The sequence below is a fragment of the Anabrus simplex genome, chromosome 1, assembly GCF_040414725.1.
Source record: "Anabrus simplex isolate iqAnaSimp1 chromosome 1, ASM4041472v1, whole genome shotgun sequence".
Lineage (NCBI taxonomy): Eukaryota > Metazoa > Arthropoda > Insecta > Orthoptera > Tettigoniidae > Anabrus > Anabrus simplex.
Genome location: NC_090265.1, coordinates 1,135,564,163 through 1,135,591,766, shown reverse-complemented (window position 1 = coordinate 1,135,591,766; position 27,604 = coordinate 1,135,564,163). Strand labels below are relative to the sequence as shown.

The following is a 27,604-nucleotide window of genomic DNA, read 5'->3' as shown; positions in this document are numbered from 1 at the left end:
GGTAACAATGGCCATAACTACGAAGGAACAAAACATAATTTTACAAGAACAAAAAGGAAAAACCCAGAAACAAATTAAAGACAGAAAATTAAATAAAATTTCCATCCTCTTGGTTAGAACTCAAATGGTTCGAAACTTTACCTAGTGGGGTGATTTGGTAGCAACTATAAATAGATTATTATATTATCTTTTAATATTTTTTAACATAATTTTAGCTTCACCCCAAGTTTAAGTGCACTTACATTACGCGATTAATAGCATGTATACCTCCAAATGTGAAATTATGTTTACAACAAATGATAATTTATACACGTTAGTTTTTTATAGCCGAGAAAAACAGACGGAATACTATAAGGAGTTCAACACGCCACACTATACCATAAGTTTCCAAAACAGATGCAGGCCGAAAGAGGTTCCTGTTCACTAAGGTCCAGAATGAATTCCGTAAAGTTGAGATGACTCCATACCGCCATTTTAATACTGACATAGATGATAAAATCTTAAGAAAAATAAAAATCCATACAGTCTGGGGTCGCTCCCGTGAAGAAGATGTAGATCACATCAAACATATTGAGGGCGAGAGAAAGAGCCCACTCACAAGTGTTCTCCACCATACGTTATGGGGAAGTCAGCATGATACACCAAAGGGAATTCATCTCCTATCTGAGTTTCAACAATATGATTTCACATTATTAAATGATGGATCTCCCAGAAGAATATCCCCCCTGACGCACCTCCTCGTGCTTTAGATCTAACTCTTTGTAGATCCCACATGGCTTCCCATAATCACATGGCAAACACTATCAGACACATATTCTAGTGATCATTATTCTATATTTATCACACATGGTATTGGAAAACCATGCTTAACGCAGAGAGCAACTCAAAACCGTAGCAATGTCCGCTCATTTCACACTTTCGATAAGCAAATTTCCTGCACATTTATACACAATCAACTTAGTAACCTTCAGCAAACTCCTCTCACGTATAATACACCTCATTCTATTATTAATACCTACATTGATATATTTCATCCTTACAGGTAAATGGCGGATGGCAGACTCGTAATACAAAATCAAATAGTAGGATGACTCCAGTAGCGACAGAACTTTGGTAGACAATCACTTCCTCATCTAACCAAAGCACAGAAGGATAAGGTGATAAATCAACAATATCCTCGAATTTTAGAACATTCCACTGAGGAAAAACACCTTAGGAGGAAGGATAAACCAAATTGAGCTTTACAATATTATTAAAGGAATCAAAGATGACATCAGAGCAACAGGTTATGCGGGTAACACAAATTACACTCACCAAGATCATACAAATCTACACGAGTTGCAGATACATACTAAATTACTAATTTCCATCTCCGCTAAGACACAATGGTCTGCACGACCCACTCCATCCCCCGAGTTTGATAAGGAGTAATATATGGCAATTTTACGTAATGAACGGATCCCCTCACAGGGGCCAGTCTATCTATCCCACCAGATAACCACTACTGAACCTTCCACCTCTTCTTCTACCTCGCCCTCTTCTTTTTTTCTTTGCTAGGGGCTTTACGTCGCACCGACACAGATAGGTCTTATGGCGACGATGGGATAGGAAAGGCTTAGGAGTTGGAAGGAAGCGGCCGTGGCTTTAATTAAGGTACAGCCCCAGCATTTGCCTGGTGTGAAAATGGGAAACCACGGAAAAACATTTTCAGGGCTGCCGATAGTGGGATTCGAACCTACTATCTCCCGGATGCAAGCTCACAGCCGCGCGCCTCTACGCGCACGGCCAACTCGCCCGGTCCGCCCTCTTCTATGAGTATCAGCAATTCACAATCACAACAGGCAAGTATTCTACATCAGAAAAAAGTCAACTTCATCAAGAAATTCTAAAAATCATAGGACTCCTATTACAAAGTGCCGGAGAAGAAGGGAAACTCTCACATGTTAAATATCATTTAAGGGATCAAATAACAAATATGATGGCATTTTGCAGTGGAATGCAAGAAAATCCTAGAAAAAGAAAATTCACCCAAGCGGTAATGCAATCTCCAGTGATCGGGGCTGGATTAGTTAGCCCATTTGCTATAAAAACTGTGGTGGGTAACCATAAAAATATGTTATGTGGAAACTGAAAATGTGGTGAAAATTGGCGAACTCTGTTTTTACTGTAAGAAATATTGTTGGACACGATCTAAAAATAGTACTAGATTTTAAGCTACCTCTTATACCAAACAGCTTTACATGCTGGATACTCCGGAAGAAGGACCTGGTACTTGTGGTCATTTTGATTTGGACAATGATAAAAAAATTAGTTTATTTAGGACTACTGTACCATGAATATGTATATGGATAAGCTGAATTTCGGGGAGGGAGACTGACACCGAAGCGTCGTATTTATTCATCTTCTCCCCTAACTTTTTAGTTCTAGGACAATCGCCATTGAAATTTGTGTCTTCTAACTCAAATTTTCCTCGAAAAATCTTCCTTTCTTTGCCTTACTACTTCAAGTTTTATCTAATTCAAAAATTCTGTGTGCATAGTGCTCATAACTCTTCGTTTGAACCTATGGCAAGAAAAGTTCCTTGTATGTGCTGACCTCTATACGGAGAGTTCGTTCTACGATGCTCCGCCCACTAACCTATAAGAGCTTTCTTTGTTGGAAGCTTTTCATTACCCATCCTGCCATTAAGGTGTTGTGAGTTGTAGGAGATGAATCGTCTGTGTACCGTGTGTCTCATGTGGAAGCGGATTTCGGCCTGCGTAATATATTACGGCAGTTTGAAGTCTCCGAAGATAATGACGTGATCTAAAGTATCAAATTGACAAAAAATTGTGCCCATTGATTTGCAGTAATGTAAACATCAGGAGGGCAGTAGACATGACTGAAATGGATATTATTGTGCGTAACACCTATGGCGAAAGTATAAGGAATTTGGTAAGTGAGAGGTAAAATATGATAGGTAAGATTTTGTTGAATAAAAATCGCTACACAATCACTACCTGGTCCATCTTGTCTTTCAAGATTGAAACCCGGTAAAGGAAATGTGAAAGAGCTAGAAAACCATGTTTTCTGAATGATAATGATATTAGAAGAGGTTTCGCGGATTAATAATTGTAACTCATGTTTTTAGGAACTATGCTTCTTGCATTCCACTGAAAAATGCGAATCATATAATGCTATCATATTAGTTATTTGATCCCTTAAATGATATATAGCATGTGAGAGTTTCCCCTCTTCTCCAGCACTTTGTAATAGGAGTCCTATGATTTTTAGAATTTCTTGATGAAGTTGACTTTTTTTCTGATGTAGAATAGTTGCCTGTTGTGATTGTGAATTGCTGATACTCATAGAAGGGGGAGAGGTAGAAGAAGAGGTGGAAGGTTCAGTAGTGGTTACCTGGTGGGATAGATAGACTGGCCCCTGTGAGGGGGTCCGTTCATTACGTAAAATTGCCATATATTGCTCCTTATCAAACCCGGGGGTTGGAGTGGGTCGTGGAGATTGCATTACCGCTTGGGTGAATTTTCTTTTTCTAGGATTTTCTGGAGGAAGGGGTGTAGAGTGGTCATTTCGTGGAAGTGGGGGGGAGTGATTTGGATGCTGTTGTAGATAGTAAATGGGTAGCGCAACTTTCGCTTTAGCCTCTTCAAACGAAAGGTAATCCGTACTCGTAACTTTTTATTTCTTGTTGGTACTTATGCTCTGGGCATCCGTTGGATCCGGTTGAATGGCTACTCTTACTGTACGCACATTTTTGAAACTGTTCGGTACATTGATTGGTAGGATGTGCAAGAGAACATTTTCTGCATCTGACAAATTGAGCTTTGCACTGTCTTTCTGTGTGACCATACCGTTGGCATTTTCGACATAATATGGGTGAGAAAATGAACTGTTCAACTTGTAAATATACGCTAAAAAGGTAAACGTATTTAGGCAAAGCCTGGGTTCGGAAAATAATTTTAACAGACCCTGTAGGCAGATACTCAATATTCTCATTATTAACTACCCGTCTGTTGAGTCTTTGTACTGACTTAATTGGAACGGTAGATTGTATGTATTTGAGTATTTCATCTTCCGTGAGGTTTTTATCCTCGTCTCGGATCAGGCCAATTCTTAGTATATATTTGATGACGGAATGTATGCTTTTAACTTTAATGTGTCGAGAATGGAATGGCATAAAAATCGTTAGCTTGTAAGGCAGTAGTAAATGACACTTGCAAACGATTCCTCCCCTTTCGGGTAATGGATTTCACATTTAAATCATTTAGTGAAAATATCGCCCAAGTACCATAGGGTGTAATTGTCCAAGATGCTGGTTATTATTGGATTCTACGAATACGTTAAATGGGCCATAATGATTTGAAGGGTAAAATTCCTGTTCTATTTGAACACTAGTACCGTTATCTACTTGATTATTCTTTTGAGCAGGTGGTTGTTCAGAGCTTTGAAGTGATTCATTTTCTAGTGAAACTTCTACTTCCTGATTCATGGGTATTTGATTACTCAAATAATGTCCGCCTCCTGCGCTGGAGGCGGCCATCGTACCCACAAATAACTAACAATTAATATTGATTAAGTGATACACACCGTATATCAAATGTATATAAAGCACACGTGATACACTCAATGCATTAATGAACTGAAGCGAACAGCTTGAATGCTCCGCACGAACTTGTAAAAAAATCACAAAAGCAAACGCAAAACGTTATGCAGACCTCAGAAATCCTCAATGTACCACGCGGATACTAATAAACTTTGTAACTATTTTTCGAAGTTCAAAACAACACCTCTTTATGTTTGCTAAGGTAAGGCAAATTAGTTGTGTAATAATATAACAATATTATCTTGTTTCTTTTTAAACATTCCACTTGATATTTTAATGTTCTTTCCTCACAGCCTTCGAAATTGTGCTCTCTCTTCTCGATCTTGGCCTCCTGTGAAAGTTTAAATCATAGTTCACTTTATATAATTCTGACTTGTTTGGACTATGCGTCTACTTTGACGCCAATTTATAACACGCCAGAAAATGTATTGGGCACAATAGGAAATCAGAACCCGATAATACCCTCAATAAGAAATCTCAAAAATAATTATGTTCAAATTACGGATAGTGTATCGTCATCGTCACCCATAGTTCTAACAAACGGCGTATTACAAGGTGATCCGATAAGTCCCCTCTTATTCATATTGGCAACAGCAGATATCACGGACATTGTGAAACAAAATTCGGTATCAATGTTTCAATATGCAGACGCCATTATAATCGGCTCCCATAACGGACAGGCTCTTGAAGATACTTTAACTAGTTTACATTACTGGGTTGAAGAAAATAGAATGATTGTAAATGAAAACAAGACGGTTCAAATGGCATTCAGGAAAGGTGGGAAAGTATCTGAAAATAGCCAACTTTTCTATGGATCAAACGAACTATACCTGGGCATCTCTCTACAACCGACCGGTTTATCATTTCGAATTAAAATAAGAGAACGAGTGGTTGCAGCCATCAGAGGGATATATGATATAAAGAATCCAACAAAGATAGCGGTTCAAATTGCCATAACACTTTTCTATCTGAAGACATTGCCAGTGCTGACGTATGTCATAGAACATCTGGGAAAAACTAACAGTGTCCGACTTTTCCACTATTGAAAGTGTTAGGCAATTTCTCAAAAGGGTCTTGGGTGTCTCAAACACAACCCTATCAAGATTGACTTACGAGCTGACGAACGAATGTTTCCTTATAGAAGATCTAAGACTATGACTACATCTGCCATTTACTCCTCAGGAGGTTACCCTACTAAAGAACAGAATCCAAAAGAGAAATGAAATCTGGTTGGATTTCTGCAGCACAGATGCAATGGCTGATCGTAACTGGATGGAAGCAAACAAAGACTTACGCAGTGCTGTGACGAGATTGGCTGTTCATGGATTTCACCACACCTTATGTACGCGACAAGGTTACTATGACCCAACACCGCAATGTGTATGCAAATTGTGCCAGAGGACATGTGAACGTTACCATTTTAGCGAATGCAGTGGGAGAACAAAATCATTAATAGAATACTGTAAAGAGCAGTAGTATAATTCTTATTATGCTACATAATTGAATCGGTTATTGGAAAAAGGAAGAATGTCCAACCCTGTTTTGAGAAAACTGGAAAAACGGAATAGCATTCATATTATTGGTCCTGAAGTTTTGTGATACATTGCAAAGTTGTAAAGCTATGCAGGAGGAACATTATGACAGCCAGATAGAGGGCATTTTCACAACTGATTAAAAGTAAATTGAGGTAGAAAACCTTGGACATTCTTCCTTTTTCCAACAATTCAAAATTTCGAAGGTACTGAAAGCTATTTTTAGAGAAACGCTCGTTTATGTCACCGTAACCAAATAGTATATTCCATATAATTCCACAACACATACAAGGAATACTTCTTAGCCCGGCACATACCACTCAACATTGCAATTCCTTACATGAAAACATTTTGTTTTAATTGTCCTAATCAATTTCTACATCAGACTGATTATCACTTCTGGTTGACCACTGAACAATATTATTGTAAAATCCCTGATACTCTGAAGGAATGTACTTGATGATTTTCTGAACATCTTCGATTTTCTTGCGGTTGAGAGGAACTACTTCTTTGTATGCTTTGTCCTCAGGACCTGTCGGTATTTCTAGTCCCTTAAGAAGCCTGAAGGAGCTGAAGTTTATTCCATCAATAAACTCCGATGCACATATGTAGCCTGGTAACTCTGGTTTGTAGATTAAATATCTATAGCTTGCAAGAGAGAAGCTAACTTTCATTTGGCTATCCAAGGCAGTACAACTTCTCTTGAAATATGATGGCCACCACTGCTTAAATTAGACTATGCCTTCATATTCCATGACTTTGGCTTAAAATGCATGAGGCTACTTTCTACAATTCACTATAATTTCAACATACTGTTCAACTGAATACACCCTGTCTCGTCTTCGTCACACTCTTTTGATGAAAGAAAAATCCCTGTCACAAGGCAAGAAAGGGTGACCTCGTATTGGAAAATAATGTTGAATTGTTTGAAATTTTCCAATCATGGTAAGATACATCAAAAATCGAACAACAGTGTTGTTCCTGTTTTGTTCAGCACAGGAATAACTTAAAAGGTAAAGTTCTCTAACTGTGTCAGGAAGTCTACGTAAATTATCATACAAAAAGGTGCAACCCCGTTTGGGCCGAGTTGGAAAAGATCTAATATGTTTATCTATCTTGAGAATAACATCTGGTTTTGGAGCATTTCCTCTATTGAGGTGTCGTCCCCTATTATCATTTGGAGACTGACCATTAACGAGTACCGGTAGTGTTGTTAAGCGAACAATAGCTTTATCACTTATAGCACGTAAACTTCAATAAGCTTTCCGGCACACAGGCAACTCAGAATCCTTCATAGCATCAAATTTAAATGTACCCTTTTTCACAAATCTTGGTTCCTCTTTTCTACTTCTCCTTCTTGCTACTGAGTTTCACAAATACCACCGAGTTATAGATATTGTTGAAATAACGAAACTGCACGGTACTTACCGACATTGAGGTCCAGTAGATTTTGGCGGTACAATAACACCTTTCGAAGTAATGTATTGCTGGCCCAAGGACTTGGTTCTCTTGCGTTTCTCTTTGCTATAAGCAGTTGTATTTCTAATGCCTTTTCTTCTTGGTAGCACTTGATCGTCAACCGACTCACTTTCGCTCATTTTAACGCTATTCGTCACTATAATATTTCTAAACTTACTGTTTTTCACCAGCAATAAATTGCAAATGGTAGTGAATAACTCATCCAACACCAACAGAATAAGAACACTCTCTCCTCGTAAGATTGCGCTCCCGTACAGTGGCGCTGTTCATAGCAGTGAGTGGAACAAAGACGAAAGTCCGGACAATCTTCCCTTTTCCACTCACCCGAAACTATGATGGCCCACAGATCCCAGCGTTTTACACGTACATTCATCCTTTATCTACCAATTGACGCGTCCATGTATCGCGAGACATTCTTCCTTTTTTCCAATCACCGATTCAATTATATGCACGTTTGTGCGCATTTCATATATTAATAATATATGTTTACAGTTGATCTGTACTGACGTAAGATGACGGCGGCCGCAAGTTTCCAGCTTCACTAGTACCTCTGCTACGAGATACAGCCCTGCAAGTCTATTTAATATATGTCTGTGGAAAGATCTATTTCCTTTATCGAAACAATATTGAAACTTTAAACGACATCTATAATAGCTACACACCGGCTGAACATTGTTTATGCGATGAAGGAAATACGGTGAAAAACGAAAATATTACAAGAACCTACTAACACAAAACGTACTCAATACATAGAGAAAGAAGGTGTAAAAACCGCTGAAGAAGCAATAAAAGACGCATATGTAGCCATCAGACCCAAAAGATCATCAAGAACTAGCAACGTAGAAATAGGAACCTGAGAAACGCACTTCACTCATATTCTTAACAACGCAAGGAAACAGGCGGCGTACGAAATTGAATACAACAACGAGCTTGAAGCGATACCTCCCATCACCAAAGCAGAGGTGCTAGACACTATCAAAGCTACAAAATGCAAAAAAGCCGCTGGACCGGACGGGTTTTATAATGAGCACCTTAAATAATCCGCGCAGCATCTAGCAGAAATATGGTCCAAACTGTTTAATAAATGCCTAGAATTAGGAAATATTCCCGATGAATTGAGAAAATAAACAATTATAACCCTCTATAAAGGGAAAGGTGAAACCATCGACCCAAACTCATACAGAGGAATCGCTCTAGAAAGCAATATCTTCAAGCTGTTAACAAGAATCCTAACCAACAGGATAGTTGAAGAAGTAGACCCCAAGATGCCAGAAGAGCAATTTTGATTCAGGAGAGAAAGAGGAACCCTGCATGCAATTCAAAACCTACTCAATGACATAGAAGAAGCACAACGGCTTCACAAAAGAAAATTTTATGCAGTCTTCATAGACTATACAAAAGCAATCGACATAATAGACAGGAAGAAACTAATGTCAAAACTCCAAACTATGATATGAAATACTCCCCTTACAGCTCTAATAAGAAATATTCTGGCATACAACCAGATCACCATAGACGATGCGACCCATAAAACAAAGGAAATCACCCAAACTAATGGAGTGCTGCAAGGTGATCCACTCAGCCCCATACTATTCAATATTGCCACCGCGGATGTAACAAAAGCAATCAGAGAAAGAGCAAAGGATACAGTGATCTACATATATGCAGACGACACGTTCCTAGCGTCAACCAAGAAGGAAGAGCTCCAACACGCTTTCTCAGCGCTGGCTGAATGGCCAGGAAATAACAGTCTGAAAATAAACTGGACAAAAACTCAACAGATGGTCTTTCGGAAAGGCGGACGAAATGCAGCAAACGACAACGTAGAATACGAAGACGGCAAAATGGCAATAGTAAACTCATTCAAATACCTGGGAATAACCTTGCAGACTACTGGGACGTTCAAACTACCCATAAAAGACAAAGCAGTTGCAGCCCTGAAAGCCATGTACGACATCAACAATCTACAGCAGTTATCCTTAAAAACAGCTATGCGCCTATTTGACACAACGATCCTACCAATACTCACCTATGGAATCCACTTTATATGGGAAAGACAAAATTCCTAAAGATCATAATGTGCATCTCAAAATACACGCGTTCCCGCCTAACATACAAACTAGCACGGAACCTTTCCTTATTGAAGAACTGAGGATAATACTACCACTGCCATCTACAACGAATGTAGAAGCACACCTATCGGAGAGGCGGAAGAAGAGAGAAGGAATTCCGCTAGAGTTCTACAGCACAGATGCCATGTTGGATCGAAATTGGACGAACGCCAACCAGAAGCTAAAGACATGTGATAATAAAATTAGCAGTACACGGGTACCACCATAAAATATGTAAAAATATGTCTTATCACGACCCAAATGAAAAATGTGCGTGTTCGCTGTGTGATCAGTTCTGTAACATATATCACATTACAAGATGTAAAAACAACAACAAATCTCCATGCGATTATAGCAAAGACTAAAACGGTTAATAATCTTTGTAATGCACATTCCTGCGCTTTTCTAATAATAATAATAATAATAATAATAATAATAATAATAATAATAATAATAATAATAATAATAATAATAATAATAATAATAATAATAATAATAATAATAATAATAATAATAATAATAATAATAATAATAATAATAATAATAATAATAATAATAATAATAATAATAATAATAATAATAATAATAATAATAATAATAATAATAATAATGTTGGAAGTACATTTTAATTTACTATTGAGTGAATCGATATTACCTGCCTTTTCGATTCGATCTCAATATTTCTGTTCTGCCTGTTTCATATCTTGGTTGGCTTCGCTTTGTGCAGGCAAGATATGTTTCTATCGACGAGAAGGCGTAGGCTTGTAAAGAAGCGGGATTTCAAAGTGATGGTTTTAAGCACCTCTTGATTTTTCATTTTGGGAATTATAGTGAATCGCGCAGTGATTCCTGCTATGATTAATTTATAAACGAAATTATCCTTTTTTCAGCTAAAACAGTTATGAATACACCTTTAGTCAGAAACGACACAAAAGAAAATATTTCAAAACCCGTCATTGAAATAGATTGCAAGCGTCCACACTCCGCGATTGAGAGCGGCGGAGCAAGTGACACGAGTGAATGTTTTGACGAGGGAAGAAGAATGAGTCGCAGAAAGAAGGCAAAGGTGATCATTTTTTGACATGTTTATCGTCGTTCTATGCTTATATTATGTTATTCATGAAGACGTAGCGAAAGTTATTGTATTGTTGAGGCGTGTGGTCTTTTATACCGTGATTGAGGTTAAGTCCGTTACTCATCGTTTTGTTTTAAGTGTTTCATTTCACTGTGGTAATTTATTACGATATATTGCCGTATTCGAAATTATTTTAACACGTATCTAAGTATTGCCACCTTTGCTAATCTGTTTCCCTGTGTGCATAAGAAAAGTGTATGGTTCGATCCTCTTCATGAATTTTATGATTTGTGTGAAGGGATATTATTTGTTGAATATGTTAACTATCTCTTTTAAACTAGTTGTTTTTCCCCTAGTGGTTCTGCTTTAGTTAATTGTCTTAAGAGTAAGCTAATGGAAACAACCATATTTTCTTGAATTTGATTTATTGTGTTGAAATGGGAAAGAATCTTTTATATTCAGATGTGTGTAATAATTGCTGTGTTGCAAGCGTCCACACACCGCGATTACTTATTTGGAAGATTCAAAATAATATATATCTAATTTTTCCAAGGTAAGAACAGAAGTGGGGAAATTAAAAAAAAATCTCAATCTCCAGCAAAATATTTACGCCTATTAATAAAACTAGTGAGCTTGCATCCGGGAGATAGTGGGTTCGAACCCCACTGTCGGCAGCCCTGAAGATGGTTTTCTGTGGTTTCCCATTTTCACACCAGGCAATTGCTGGGGCTGTACCTTAATTAAGGCCAGGACCGCTTCCTTCCCATTCCTAAGCCTTTCCTATTCCATCGTCGCCATAAGACCTATCTGTGTTGGTGCAATGTAAAGCAAAAAAAAATAAAAACTAGTTTATAAATAAGACATTCAGCTCTTCTTCATTTTTATTGGTATTTTCAAGGTGTTTGTTTATTAATATAATTTGATACATTATAAAGTATTTCACAAGTGCTTTCTCCAATTGCACAGCGTTACGTGCCTGTGGTTTAAAAGAAAAAATCTCTGTTAGTTTAACTTAACAGCCATTGGATCTGTAGTTTTCTGTGGAATGTATCGTATAAGTTTCTGACATATTGCAGTTATGTTCACATTTTGTTGGCAAGCATGGTGGTGCAGTGATGAGAACACTGACTTATTCTTTAACATACTTATGAGAGTATACTAAGTTTTACTGGCTTCCTTTGTTGGAAGGAACTTAATACTGAGAGCTGTCTCAAGAAGCCAGAATTAGAATGTTTAATTCATTTTCCCAATCCCAACTAAAGTAGTCAATTTTCCAGAGTGGACAAAAATCTTGGCAATATGTGTCACAGTTGTTTTCATAGTAAAGATCTCTGATGGTGCACACTTAGGGTTACCCCAATAATATTATTTTTTTCTCAAACTGGGGCACTTTATAAAAACTGGCAAAAGCCACTATCACTTTCCATGCGTAAGTTATACCAATAAGTAGGGTACATATTGATGTTATAGGATATTAAGTGTGCTCGCATACAGTTACAAAATAGACCGTGCATATTTTAATGAGGGAAAGATTAACTGAGAGTGTCTGAGAGTGATTAGGCCTAAAACAATTTGTATTTGTTAGTGGCATAGACCTTTTTTAGAAATGGTTTGTCATTCTTATTTTTGTCATGAAGTTAATTACAGTTAAGTTCAGTGTTTAATTTGTAGATCATTAAACCCTTTTATGAATTAGAACCAGCTTTTGGGTGGTTAGGCAATGTGCATTTGCAGAGTTTCGCTCAGACGTGCCATTTTGGCTCGTCAGCTGGATTGGCACGCCCCTCCAGGACTCTGCTTAGGAGTGGCAGACCAACTGTGTGGTCCCGCCGTGTTAGCAAACAGGGATTGCTAACCTGCTAAAGAAGTGAATTCGCCGTTTAAAAATATGAACTTCCCATGGAGTTACAATTTAAAAAATAGCTTTGACGGCCGCAGATCTTACAATCACAGGATTTGTATGGATTCTGCCATTTTAGCTCTCTCTTCAGATCGTACATTGCTCATACTGGTACTCGGAAACACCATTTCAACAACAGAAGAATCAGGCAAAGATAAAATGTACTCAACAATGAGACTGTGATTACTTGCAGAAATATTGCAATTCTTGAAATGACTGAACCCATGTTTCTTCACAAACTCATGTATTGGTTTTCCATTTGTCACAGGTGCTTTATCAATCATCTTTTCATCAGTTATCTATGATTATGGCTGGTTTTCCAATTTTTTGATTGATTTGTTTCAGCACATCCCAAAATAACACTGTAGTTTGTTGCTCTTGTGGAAATTGATTGTTGCACCTTTCGTAAAGATCACGTTTCAAATTTTCTAGTTTGATTATATTATCATTTGCACTAGTTTTGTTTTCCCCATAGTCAAGATTGTTTCATTAAACAAGGCAATCTGTCTGTGAACAAACCCCAATCATTTTCAAAGAACTCTTTTGTCATCTTTGGACACAGCTCTCTTGATAAAAAGTGAGACTTAAGTCCTTCATAAATAAGAAGTAATCTCTCAATAGCTAGAAGCAGAGAAAGAAATTGGATGCTGCTCTAATGCAGAACATTTTTGTACTGCATAAATTGTAATAAATTTCAATCTGGAACAATTTATAAACCAACTGGTAGACACCAGGATCAGATTAGCAAACTGGGACATATTGCAAGTCTGTGCACACTACATCCACACAACAAAATTAATTCAATTAATCAACTTATATAAAAGAACATCAAACCATTCTTTCAGCCAGATCTGTTGCCAAGCACCACTGGAGTCTGTTAGCTCATCAAAGAAAAGGTTGCAGTATTTTGGTCATCTGTGGGAGTTAATCACTTCCAAAAAGAAGATTGGCCATTCTCATGAATAGAGCACCACAGGGCCATTTTGGTGTAAATCAGTGGAATTGGTTGCTTCAGTCTAGGATTTTTTAATGACCTGAGTGTTCACTGAGTTACCCATTTTGACTAAACAAGGCCTTATCAAAGAGAAATTAGTTAAGAGATGTGTTTTATCATCATGGATTGGCTACAAAATCAAATTATGAAAATTTCATGTGCCGTAGTGGCTGAGTCATACAGTTTGATTTTGTGCACTGGCATGGTTTTGTCTTGCTTTTAGCTTTAATAATTTTGAGGTAATTTGAACAGATGTTAGATTTACTACAGACTGAGAGATTTATGAGATAACATTCTATAATGCCATGGTTTTTGTACCATTTTTCTTCTTCAGGAACTTGACACGTAATATGTCCTTGCTTATTGAAGAATACCTCCTATTTCATTATTAGCCTGTGAAGTGTAATTCAGTTTGATACTCAAGCGCCCAGGACTTAACACAATTTTTTCTGACCTACCGCACATTATATTTGCCGGTATGCTGTTTCAAAATAAAATTTTCAAGTAGCCCATCATTGATGTTACACACCAACAATCTACTTATTGCCAGTTATAATTAATAACACCACTCACTTATTAATCACAGCACATAAAAACAGTCTGGCCATAATTTGTCAAAGTTAGTCTTCAAGATACAGGGATTGAACATTAAAGAAAGATTTTTAATCATCAGCTAGAAAGAGAAAGTGACATGCTTGAAAACCTCAACCATGCCATTTATATAGAGGCTTGCCAAATTATGTATTTTGCATATGTCCATCCCATACTAACCTATGGAATCATTTACTGGGGGAATTCACGATATAGCGAAGTCATCTTTAAGTTACAAAAGAAAATAATTAGAGGAATGGCCGGTGTCGGCAGGAGGACAAGCTGCAAGAAATACTTTAAACTTTATTTTATTTTACCATTGCCTAGCCTTTATATCTTCCATACACTTGTATATATGAAGGAGAATGTAAACAGTTACACCATAAACTCTGATGTACATAGGTATAATACTAGAAATAGACACAGTCTGCACATAGAACCACACAAAACTAAGCTATATGAATCAAGTTTGAGTTATGCAGGAGTACATTTATTTAATAAATTACCAGACTACATTAAGCAGATAAAACATGTTCAAAATTTAAGAAAGAATTATTCAAATTTGTTTCTAACCATTGTTTTTATTCCATTGAAGAATACTTAGCTCTTGAAAATTAACTTATGTATCACTTTTTTAAAAAATCTGTGCCTCTTTACCACATTGTATATTTCTCTTTATTTATCATGGCATGTATATTACTGTTTTATCCTTTGTTAATGTAAATATGATTATTGACATGTCCCATATCACTGTATGATCAGTTGGACGAAATAAAATACAATACAATATAATAAGGTATAATAAAGGGAAATAGGCACCATGTGAAATACCTAGAGAAACATGGATTTGACAAGATAAAAAATGATGCATTTTGTCATTCTTTATGAGGGAAAAGACATGATTTTACTTTAGTAAGGTATATTTGTTGATGTACTTAATCAAAAGCTTTTTTCAGATCAATGCAAATGCAATCAGCTAAACTATGTTTTTCCATTTACTCTGGTAAGTATTACTCATAGACCTGATTAGTGAAACATTGAGCAAACTGGCATAAAGCTATCATTCAACTGCAGTGGAGGTAAATAACAGCATGTGGCCTCTGGAACACACACAGCCAACTCATGTGCCAGAAGAGTTAATTTTCAAATCCCCAACTTGGCCAGGAATCAGACCTGGGACCCCTTGTACTAAAGGCCAGTATTCTAACCATTTAGCCATGACGCGCATTGCAAATGTTTGTTTTTGCTTCTAAGTTCAGAGAAGACATAATTCTGAATACTGCCACATTTCTTATATTGGACATGAGCAGCTTCCTTTTTGAGAACCATAGCTTTCAATTTAGTTCTGGTAATAAATCAATTTTAATAACTAGGATCTTCAAAGAGTTACTGGCATATTAAGTAAATCTTTTCTCATAGTAAAATTGTAATAATAATAATAATGTTATTTTCTTTACGTCCCACCAACTACATTTACGGTTTTCGGAAACTCTGAGATGCTGGAATTTAGTCCCACAAGAGTTCTTTTACATTCCAGTAAATCTACCGACACAAGGCTGTTAAGGATTGAATTTGAGTTGCATTTTCATTTATTTACTCTAACATGGTGAAATTCTTATGATCAGACTAAAGAAACAATTTATTTTAGAACAACTTGTTGACTGATCTTTAGCAGTGGCAATATTTTTTCTCATGTTTCTAAGTTCCGTTAATCTTCATTTGATTCTTGTAACTACATTATGCAATTTTTGTTTACTTTCATTTTTGAAGTGTATTGGATCTTCCAATATTTTATATATCAAGTTACAATTCTGTGGTATTTTTTTTTTTTTTTGTTGCAAAATTCTGCCCCCTGAGAACTAAATTTGTTATGGTAAGTTTGTGGGCTTTTTATTGTGACTAGATTATCAGATGACTATTTCGTATTTCTATGAAGAAATATTTCAAGATTTCATGCAGTCACTCCTTAACATTTCTTTATTATCTGCTTTATTATTATTATTTCTTTTTATCTTCTGTATTTCACCCTTTTTTTTTAAAGGTGGAGTATCGAGAGATGGAGGAGAAATACAACCAGCTTTTGGAAGAAGAGGAGGCATCTGATACTTCGGAGAAGTCGAAGGGTGGAGGTACACCAACACCAGACAAGAAGTTCCTGGTTGCTCAGGATGGAGTCAAGAAGGAAACTACTGTACCTGCTCCAGAAGTACCCCCTGGTGTCCCAACCTCTGTGAATAATTCGTCTGTTCCCCCAGTGACTAAATTAGAGAAAGAAGATGAAGTGGAACCTGATTCAGAACAAGATGATCCAACTGGTAAGGATCTTCAATAAACATTGTTCTAAAATATTTGCTTAACATGATAATACTGTTCTAGTATGCCTTTTCTGATATATTCCTTTTTGAAGTTTTGTCGGTACTAGAACTAAGATTTGTGCATAATTAGGCCTATTAAGGTTCAAAGGTTTATGGCTTAAAGAAGTACAAAATATGCAAGCAGATATACCCTAATCTAGTTAAATATGACGTAAAAAAAGGGTAAAATATGACATGCATTTTGGGTATAGGTAGTAATTATTCCAGTATTATGAACATTAAAGGCCAGTTTCATAAAACTCTGTTAAGGATTTAAATTAATAATAATAATAATAATAATAATAATAATAATAATAATAATAATAATAATGTTATTTAACATATATAATAGATCAACATAAAATTTTAATAACAACGCTTCAGGAACTTAGGAATATGGATCAAGATCCAATAGAACCTGGTGGTTATCGCCTTTACAAAGGCCCTCCAGGAAAAAAAGTACTGAAGAATATTCCCCAATTTGGTATGGGATTCCTAGTCCATAACAGTATAATAGACTCGATCAAAGACTTCTCATCAACCTCTCCAAGAATAGCAACATTAACAATTAAAGTGGGGAATAAAACTTGTACTCTGATAAATGCCCATGCCCCAACAAACTACAAAAATGCCAAGGAAAAAGAAGAAACTGACCAATTTTGGGAAGAACTGGACCATCTACTATTAAACATCCCTGATGTAAACATTAAACCCTTGCTTGGAGATTTCAATGCAAAAATAGGGCAAGAAAGAAAAATATCGTACAGTAGTGGGAAAATGGCCAGCTCATAAATTCACAAACAAAAATGGGCAAAGATAAATTTAACTTTGTGAGGACAATGGACTTATTCTGGAAACCACAAGATTTAAGAGACAACCACCCAAATTAATGACTTGAAAATGTCCCAATGTAAAACTGGGGGAGTTTCTAATTGACCATGTAGCCATGGATAGAGATTACTACAAAGAAGTTAATAATGTGAAAGTTCTCCTGGGGGGTTGACATTGATTCAGATTGTTATATATCAAAAATAAAAAGAAAGTTAACATCTAAACCGAGAAAAAAAGTATCTCAATGCACTAGGTGAAGAAATTATGATCCCAGTTATTTGATTAATAATAAAATATGTATGGAGAGATCTTAAACACCCTTTAGTGACAAACTGGGGATGGTAATTAATAAACTGAAAACTGTAGCTGAGGAAATTGTTCCCATTAAATGGAGAAAGAAACATGCCTTGTGGAATGAGGAATGTGACAATGCAGTTCAAGAAAGGCATAAAGCATGGTTATGTGACCAACAACGGAAAACGGGAAAATCCCGCGAAGAACTCATGAATGCCAGAAGACAAACATCCAAAGAAATTAGCAAAATTAAAAGAAATTATCAAAAAGAAACACTGAATACCATAGAAGAAGCATTTAGTCAACATAAAACAAGAGACTATTATAGGTGTGGCCACTAACCTTACTTCTGGGAGCCGCAAATTTAGGAGACAAAAATTTGAGGCATGTTTAGAAAATGGTTTATAAAATTAAGACACGCTTTTCAATTTATAACAAATGAAGGAACATTTATTTTCTACACTACACACAACATTATTTTCAGGTACACATCAAGGAATGAGATTTTACTTTTGAGAAGTGCTTTTTTGAGTGTTCATTTTTGCTGTTAGTTTTTGAAATCTGGCTGATAATTGGTAAGCACAGTTCACACAAGTTCACTTAAGTGTTCACCAGTTAGTTCAAATCGATATTTAGATTTAATGAATTTAAGCATTGAGTACAGTGATTCACACACTAAGTAGTCCCAAAGTTTGAGATTAGTCTCTTGGCACACTTTTGTTAGTGGTATTTTTCTTCTGGAACATTCGTCCAAAATTCTATGGTAGAAATGCCACTTCGTTTGAGTCCTTTTATTCCTTCGTCCTCTTGCAGTTCTAGTATCTCTAACTCTACAGCTGCTGTATCCTTTGTTATTGATGATGAAACAGGACAGCCATTGCCCACATCAACAGAAAAAGGATTTTCCAGGAATGAAAATGAAGGTTTAAGTGATCTCAAATCATTAAATCTGCCATTGATTTCTTCAGCAAGCCAGACATTTTACTCATGTAATCTTCAGTTTCCACCTGAACGTCAGCAAGGCTTTCACTAATTTTCTTCAAACATTTGAAGTGAGAAAATGTTTTAGTCTGAAGGTCTTTCCCAAAAAGCTTCAACTTGCTATGAAAGCTAAGTACAGTCTGGGCCAATTCAGAAAAGTTTTTCTCTTCCTTGTAAAGATATGTTTAGTGTTTTTAAATGCTGGACCACATCTGTGAAAAAGCCAAATCTAACAACCACTGGGGGTCATTAGTTCAGGGAATTTCTTTCAATAAACTGTTTGATTGAATCAAGTAATTCAAAAAATCTGTCAAGAACATTGCTTACTGATAGCTATCTTATTAAGCAGTACCAAGATACATCATCAGGATGCTTATCATTGTTCATATGTTCTATAAGAGATTTTAACTGCCGGTGTGTTTTGGCACATGAGCGAATACAGTTCACAATTTTTAGAACTACCTGCATAATATGCGGTTCTGAAAATATTTTGCTGCTAAATGTTTTCTGTGAATAATACAATGTACAGGTAGGAAATCAGGAAATGATGTGTCAGCATTTAAAAGCCCAGTCATAGATGGTGCACCATTGGTAGCAATGCTGACAATATTACCGATAGGCACTGAGTTTTTCTGTAAAACACCATCCACACCCACGAGTAGTATCCTACAAAGTAACCAGATATAAAAGTTTTTCCGCCACTCCAAGTCCTTTGACACATACCTCACATACCTCACAAATATGGCTAGTGTGGTTTATCTTTGATATCAGTAAACTCGTCCAGAGCCAGACTTACTGCTGAGCACTCGCTTAGATTTTTTTTGTAAATTATTTAAAATATCTGCATTAATAACAGAAACTCACCTCTCTATTGTGTGTCTAGCAATGGGCATTTCGTTGATCAGTTTCTGCAGTTTCTTATTTTCGGGTTCTCAAACAGAAATAACTTGTGCCATGGTCTTAATAAACTACCCTTTTGTGTAAGGCTTTTTTGCTTTTGCGATATTAAAAGCCAAGAAGAAGCCAGCTTCGGTTGTCAAATCTGCTTCCTTGGTAAAAATTGACATAACCCTACTCTGACCATGAAGTTGTTCATTTAGTGATTTCAGTTTGGTTTTTCCCTAACTGAGAGCCAACAGGAAAATCTTTGTTGAAACCGCCATAGTTAGTGTCATGATGGCGTTTTAGATTACTGGCCTTGAACTGTGACAAAGTTATTTGACAAGAAAGAGACATTGGCTTACCGTTTCTTTCTACAAAAACGAATTCTTCCTCCCAGTCGGTATCAAGAGCTTGATTCTCATCTTCATATTTACGTTTCTTGGACAGCATCGCAACTGTTCGGACACCAGGCCACAACTATACCCAAACAGCACACAACAACTGCACACAAAAATGTATCGGCACTCGCTATTGCCTACACGTGAACGCGACTGGCTTCACCTCACGACACTGACTCACTGACACACTGTCCCGCTTAAAGCACTATCTAACAGAAGGTGCCGGAACTATCTTCACCTCCCATGTCTTACCACTGACGTACAGTGCTAATAATGTTAAGCCGCACATCGCTGCTACTGACTGCTGCCGGCCGCGAGATGTCGTTAGATTCCATTAATTATACCATTTAATTTTATTCTAAGGTTGGTGTCAAGAGCCGCATGCGGCTCGCAAGCCTCGTTGTGGCCAGCCCTGGACTATTACAAAACATTCCAACAGTATCAATCAAAGTACACTCTACCTACACTTATGATGAAAAATAAAAATGGGGAAATGGCACACAATCTGTTTTACGTCGCACCGATAGAGATAGGTCTTATGGCGATGATAGGACAGGAAGGAGCTGGGAATGGGAAGGAAGCAACCGTGGCCTTAATTAAGGTACAGCCCCAGCATTTGCCGGTGTGAAAATGGGAAACCACAGAAAACCATTTTCAGGGCCACCGACAGTGGGGTTTGAATCCACTATCTCCCAAATAGTGGATACTGGATGCACTTAAGTGACTGCAGCTATCGAGCTCGGTTAAATGCTTCTTTATCATTAATATCAGTGTGAAATTGTCATCATCATCATTAGTGTCCCACTCCAGTCGCCCGGGTGTGGTTAACAAGCCTCCTCCACTCCTTTCTGTCCTTCCTTCCACTTTTCCTGCTCCATTACTTCCGCCACATCCAATCCAGCTTCTCTAATGTCCTTCCAGATCTGATCCATCCACCTTCTTCTCGGTCTTCCAACTGGTTTCTTTCCCTTAACTTCTCTTTCCAAATCCCTTCTTGCTACCCGTTCCTTTCCCATTTTTACATGTTCAAACCATCTCAGTCTCGTTTTCTGTATGTTCTGTACTAATGGTTCTATATTTAGTTCTTCTCTGATTTCAATATTTTGAATCAATCATATTTATGTTTCTTGTATAACTTTGTCAAAAAAAAAACAAGTGAAATCTGTTTCTTCTGTTTTCTTTGATAACATACATTTGCACTCATCAAAATAGGAATACAATAGAGTTATAGTGCATACGTTTCAAAAGCTTGACAAGATGTGAATGTGCAAGTTTGCAAATGCTTCTTTGACATTATGAAAACAATGTGAGTCATAGTTCAAGCTGGATGAAGCTTTGAGTCTAGCTTATCGATATATATAAAATAACTTGTCCTGACTGACTGATTCATCATTGCCGAGCCAAAACAATTGGATATAAAGAAATGAAATTTTGGGGACACATTCATATTAACATGTAGGTGCTCGCTAAGAGAGGATTTTTGGATATTCCGTCACTAAAAGGGTAAAAAGGGGGGTGAAATTTTAAAATGAGTGTATCTATATCTCAAAATTTTAAAGGTTTACAGATGTAAAACTTGGTATTTAGAATTTCCTTTAAAAATAAGGAAACACGTATTTTTTTGTTTTCAGAAAATCCCAATAGGAGGGGTGAAAAAGGGGTTGAATGCCTTTAATGAGGATAGTTATATCTCAGAAACTGAAGATATCACAGACCTGAAAATTGGTATTTGGGATCTCCTTTTAAAATAAAGAAACACGTATTTTTTTTGTTTTTGGAAAATCCAATGAATGGGGTGGTGAAAAGGGGGGTGAATTTTTAAACTGAGTGTATCTATATCTCAAAACTTTGAAAGTTTACAGATGTAAAAATTGGTATTTAGAATCTCCTTAACCCATATGTGCCCACTGTCGACATTTGTCGACGTAAATATCTGAATGTTGATCTTATATCGATAAACCGGAAGAATATTTTTGAGGTGCATTGTTTACAGTTCATTGTTTGATACTTACTGCACAGCACGAAAACAAGAAACACTAGGTTTCGCGCCTTATCACGTAGCTGCGTATGAAATATCATTCCGTATACACTCAAGAGGATGACGCTTCCGTCGCGCTGAGTAATATTTTCTTATAATATTGTTACAGTTGAAAGTAAGATCAGACTGTTGTCTTAAATGTATTAACGAAACATGCCTCTAATAGATTTTAAATTCATTTATGGCTGATTTATGCCCGGTTTCTGGAACGGTGAGATATCTTTTCGATAGCTATTGCTTTGTTAGAGCTGTCGATTCGATAAATCTTCGCTGCGTTGCACAGCGGAACAACAGCTAACTTATCGAACTGTCAACTATTGGCTCGTTGATCAAGTGTCATAAATACACACTAGATGCCACCCCTCGTACTGCTTTGTTTTTGTGTATTAGGTGTGTTCCCTAGATTGTCAGGCGCATGCGCACAAGTAGTGCATCTCATTTGAGCTTTCTGTGCAGCTCATATTATCCCATCTTTGCCATGCAGCGAGAAATGGGTATTCAACTAGTTCTTGTAGACGTGGGTATCAGTTTTGTGGTATTTAAGGACTGTCAGAAGAATTTGACATTGTTTGAGGATTTGTAATGAAATATGCACACGAGTGACACATGTCACGCGCAATTCAGTTTGCACTGAGCCTTATAAGTATACCGTATATCTTTCCTGTTATTACAAAATATGAACAGTGTTTGATCACAGCATAACGATATATATCGGGTAATTAACATAATTACATAACCTGTTAGTTCCTTGTAATGTAATATCGTTAATTAAAAACAATCCCACGATAAAAGTATATGCCCACTGCCAATGAAAGTAGGCCTGCAGTAGGCCTACTACGATAAATGTGCAATTATCGGTTATACTCATTTAGTGGTACCAATGCTTTCATGGACACGAATGCAGTCACAGATACAAATATGATAAGACTCAGTAGTACTGAATCTTAAAGGGTATCGTAATTAATAATTGATCAACAGGGGCAATGGAAAATTATTTTTCACAGGACGCAAATTGTCGCCTGTAACCTCTACCAAACCTATGACAGTAATTTGTTTAGCCTCAATCTGTCTTTGAATTCATTTTCCCTACTGTATACTTCATTAGAACATTAGGCTGGCGATGATATAATCGTGGTCGTTCTAGAATGTTGACCATTTCTATAACTTCTTGGTCGGAAGAAGATGAGGAAGCCATAGAAAATTTTAACAAACACAATGTTAGCTGCTGACACTGAAGTACTACGCACGCGCCCAGCAAGTTAACAAATAGATATCTCCTGCTCAGGGCCCTCTAAGTTAGCAAGCGATTTATCGAACCGATAGATTTATCTTACGTTCGTGCAACGCCAAAACACAAGTTAACCATTCGATGCCGCTATAGGTTCGATATCTCACGTTCCGGAAACCGGGCATTTTAGTTGCTTTTGTCTAGTAGAGCATTAAAGTTCCACGTCGACATATGTCGACAGTGGGCACGAATGGGTATGCCTCAGTACTGATATAGAATTTTCATTAATTCTTCTCAGATTGACCGTCGAGCAGATCGTAAGCATTCTGGAGGAATCACAAGACATCCTAAATGCTAATATATACATAGAACTACATGAAAATGCTTTCCATAGTGACGGGGATAGCGATGATGTTGATGAGTCATGTGGAGGTATAAACAGACTCTCTGGTAATCAACTCCGGGCTGGTGCTGAACTAGTGTGTATAAAAATAAGTGAAAATGGTACAATCAAAGTGCGAGATGGTGTATTGAGTGAAAATGAAGTAAGTCATGTAACTGATGAAGCAGTGCCGTGTACGTCTTCAAATTATTCTGATGACGGTGAATCCAAACGTAACAAAAAATTACTGAGCAAGCGGGGCCAAGCACATCTAATTATGTGAAAACCAAACCAAACCAGCGTGTGTGGGAAAAGCGTGACATTATGAATAAGCCAAGCACAGAGTTTACTCGACCAAACTTTCTAAACAATGAATATTTCTCCAACGCAATTGTTTGAGCTGTTCTTCGATGATGAAATACTTGATTATATCATTCAGAGCGCAGTTCGATACTCTGTTGAGAAAGGTAATGCGTCATTTTCGTTGGAGAAACTGAACTTCAGCTGTTCTTTGCAATATTGTTTCTTTCCGGTTACAATGTTATGGCTAGGACAAGAATGTACTGGGAAGCCGCTGAAGATGTGCATCATGTTGGGATAAGCACAGCAATGTGGCGCAATCGCTGTGAAGAAATTCTTAGATATTTACATTTTTGTGACAACGCTAAACTAGACTGCATTGACTGTTTCGGAAAAGTTCGCCCCGTTTGGACTATGCTAAACGAACGCTGGCTACGGCATTATCCTGGTGATACGTATCTCTCTGTGGACGAGTCAATGGTCCCCTACTTTGGAAGACACGGTGCCAAGCAACACATTCATGGCAAACCAATACGTTGACTCGTCTTGGGTATCTAGTCCAAGGAGAACCTTACCAAGGAGCGGCTACTGGAAACACAATACCAGAATTAGGAGTAGGTGGCTCAGTTGTTATGGACCTAATTTCAGAACTACCAGAAAGTACTCAACTCAGCTTGTTCTTTGATAATTATTTTACATCCTTTCGATTGTTGGAAAGGCTGAAGGAGAAAGGCCATGAAGGTACAGGTACCGTGCGCCAGAATTGAGTGGAAAGTGCTCCACTTCCTGAGATTCATCTCTGTAAAATAGAGAAACGTGGCAGTTACCACCAGCTAACAGAACGTAACTCAGGTATCATCCTCGTACGCTACAATGATAATAATGTTGTTACAGTAGCCTCAACTGTGTCTGGTGTAGCGCCTGTAGGACATGTCAGAAGATGGAGTAATGCTGAAAAGAAATATATAACAATAATTCAGCCAGCATGTATAATTTTGTATAATATGCACATGGGGGGCATCGATCGGTTGGATCAAAACGTGTCTTGTTACCGCATCAGCATCAAAAACAAGAAATGGTACTGGCCTCTAATTGCGTTCCTTCTGAACGTCTCCATGAACAATGCATGGCAACTCTACCGCTTGACCCCAAAGGGTAAAGAGGAAAATTTAGACCTTCTAGGCTTCACACGGTACATCGTTAGGGCATATATCCGATCTTGTGCCGCTACGCGTCCTAACGCAGGAAGACCAAGTACGAAAGTATCTTCATGCGTGTTGCCAGAAGTCCGTTTCGATGGGGTATCCCACTACCTCGAAACAAGAGAGAAGCAAGTGCGCTGCGCTCAATGTGGTAAAGCTGCCAGGAAACAGTGCAAAAAATGTAACGTTGGCTGCCACATCCTTTGCTTCGAGGCATTTCACTCACGCTAAACCAGACTGGATGACGAAAAGCAGAGTGTAACCTTAAAACACAGACTAAACCATTTTGAAGTTCTACTCGTAGTTTTCCTTTTTTGTTTTCAGAGTGATCATATTTACTCAAAATTTGGTATTGTGTGTATAACAAGTACTACAAACATAGGAATATTTTCCTTTGGTTTTCAAACAGTGTGCATTGTGAAATGAAAAAAAACTGTCCCTCATTTATGTTTTGAATCATATATATTGTAATATTTTGTGCTTATTCAACACTTGTGTGACTAATGTTTACTAACTGATTATTATTACATTCATATGAGCTTAAAATGCAAAGAAAAGTTCCTTTATTGAGCATGTATTTTACCCTACCCGTCCTTGCTCACTGTCGACATATGTCGACACGGTAAATCTCCGCGACAATATGTTAATGAATTCTAAAATCATCATAACCCTTTCATTTAGGTTACAAACAACTGTACTTACGAAATATGTCGCAATATTCCACAGAAAAATAATTTGGGCAGATATGGGTTAAAGAAACACGTATTATTTTGGTTTCGGAAAATTCCAATAGGAGGGGTGAAAAGGCATGAAAAAGGGGTTGAATGCCTTTAATGAGGATAATTATATCTCAGAAACTGAAGACATTACACACCTGAAAATTGGTATTTGGGAATTCCTTTAAAAAAAAGAAACATGTATTTTTTGTTTTTGGAAAATCCTATTAATGGGGGGGGGGGGAGTGAAAAGAGGTTGAATTTTTAAAATGAGTATATCTAAACCTCAAAACTTTTAAAGTTTACAGATGTAAAAATTGGTATTTAGAATCGCCTTTAAAAATAAACACACATTTTTTGTTTTTGGAAGATCCAATTAATGGGGGTGAAAAGGGGGGTAAATTTTTAAAATGAGTGTCTGTATATATATATATATAAACTTTTAAAGTGTACAGATGTAAAAATGGGTATTTAGAATCTCCTTTAGAAATAAAAAAAAACCACATACTTTTTTGTTTTTGGAAAATCCCAATAGGAAGGGTAAAAAAGGAGTTGAATGCCTTTAATGAGGATACTTAAATCTCAGAAACAGAAGATATTACAAGACCTGAAAATTGGTATTTGGGATCTCCTTTGAAAATAAAGAAACACATATTTTTTTGTTTTTGGAAAATCCAATTAATGAGGGTGAAACAGGAGTGACAAATTGGGGTGAATTTTTAAAAAGACTATATCTACAGTATATCTAAGAAACGTTAAATGTTACAGACGTAAACATTGGTATTTTGAATCTCCTGTAAAAGTAAAGAAACATAGGTGATTTGTTTTTGGAAACTCCACTTAATGGGGAACTAAAAAGGGGGTGAAATTTTAAAATGAGCATTTCTACAGTATATCTCAAAAACTTAACATGTTACCGAAGTGAAAAATAGTACTTTTATCTCTACTAAAAATAAAGAAACATGTTTTTTTTTTTTTTTTTTTTTTCTGACTGTGACTGAAAATGGGGTTGAATTCTTTTAATTAGGATACTGATATCGCAAAATCTGAAGATGTTACAGACGTGAAATTTGGTATTTGGAATCTCCTTTAAAAATACAGGAATACATATTTTTTGTTTTCGGAAATCCACATAAAGGGGGAAAAATTGTTGAATTATTTGTATGAGGATACTGGTATCTCAAAAACGAAAAATTTTGCAGACGTGAAAAATTGGTATTTGGAATCTGCTTTAAAATTAAAGAAACACATATTCTCGGAAAATCCAGTGAAGGGAGGAGGTGAAAGAATTGAAAAATTAATTGAATTGTATGAGGATACTTTCATGTAATAAAAACTAAAGATGTTACAGACGTGACTATTGGTTTTTGGATCTCCTTTAGAAACAAAGAAGCAAGCGTTTCGGGGGGAAATCATCTTGGGGGCGGGGGTGAAAAGGAGTTGAATTCCTTTTATGAGGACACATATCTCAAACACTGAAGATGTTAGAGTCATGATAATTGGTATTTAGAAGATCCTTTACTATTAAAGAAACAAGTATTCTTAACGGGAAATTCACTTAAGGGGGCGGGTGTGTGTGTGCACGCGTGCGTGCGTGAAAAAAGTGAATTCTCTTTGTGGGGATACTTATATCTCAGAACTGAAGGTAACAGACGTGAACATTGGTATTTGGATCTGCTATAAACATAAGGAAACACGCCTTCTTTTTTTGAG

General features: G+C 36.9%; 1 protein-coding gene across 2 annotated transcripts in view; it reads left to right on the top strand.

Annotated features, from left to right (window-relative positions):
* Positions 1–10,687: 10,687 nt before the first annotated feature.
* LOC136858236 (lysine-specific histone demethylase 1A-like) overlaps positions 10,688–27,604 on the top strand; it is a 440,612-nt gene continuing 423,695 nt past the window's right edge. Inside the window, exons 1-2 of one of the 2 annotated variants that reach the window (XM_068228515.1) lie at positions 10,688–10,791; positions 16,327–16,600. In XM_068228515.1, coding sequence (XP_068084616.1) covers positions 10,768–10,791; positions 16,327–16,600 — 298 coding nt within the window. In that variant the 5' untranslated portion in view covers positions 10,688–10,767. The remainder of the gene's footprint in view (positions 10,792–16,326; positions 16,601–27,604) is intronic. The other variant, XM_068228514.1, reaches the window with a different exon arrangement.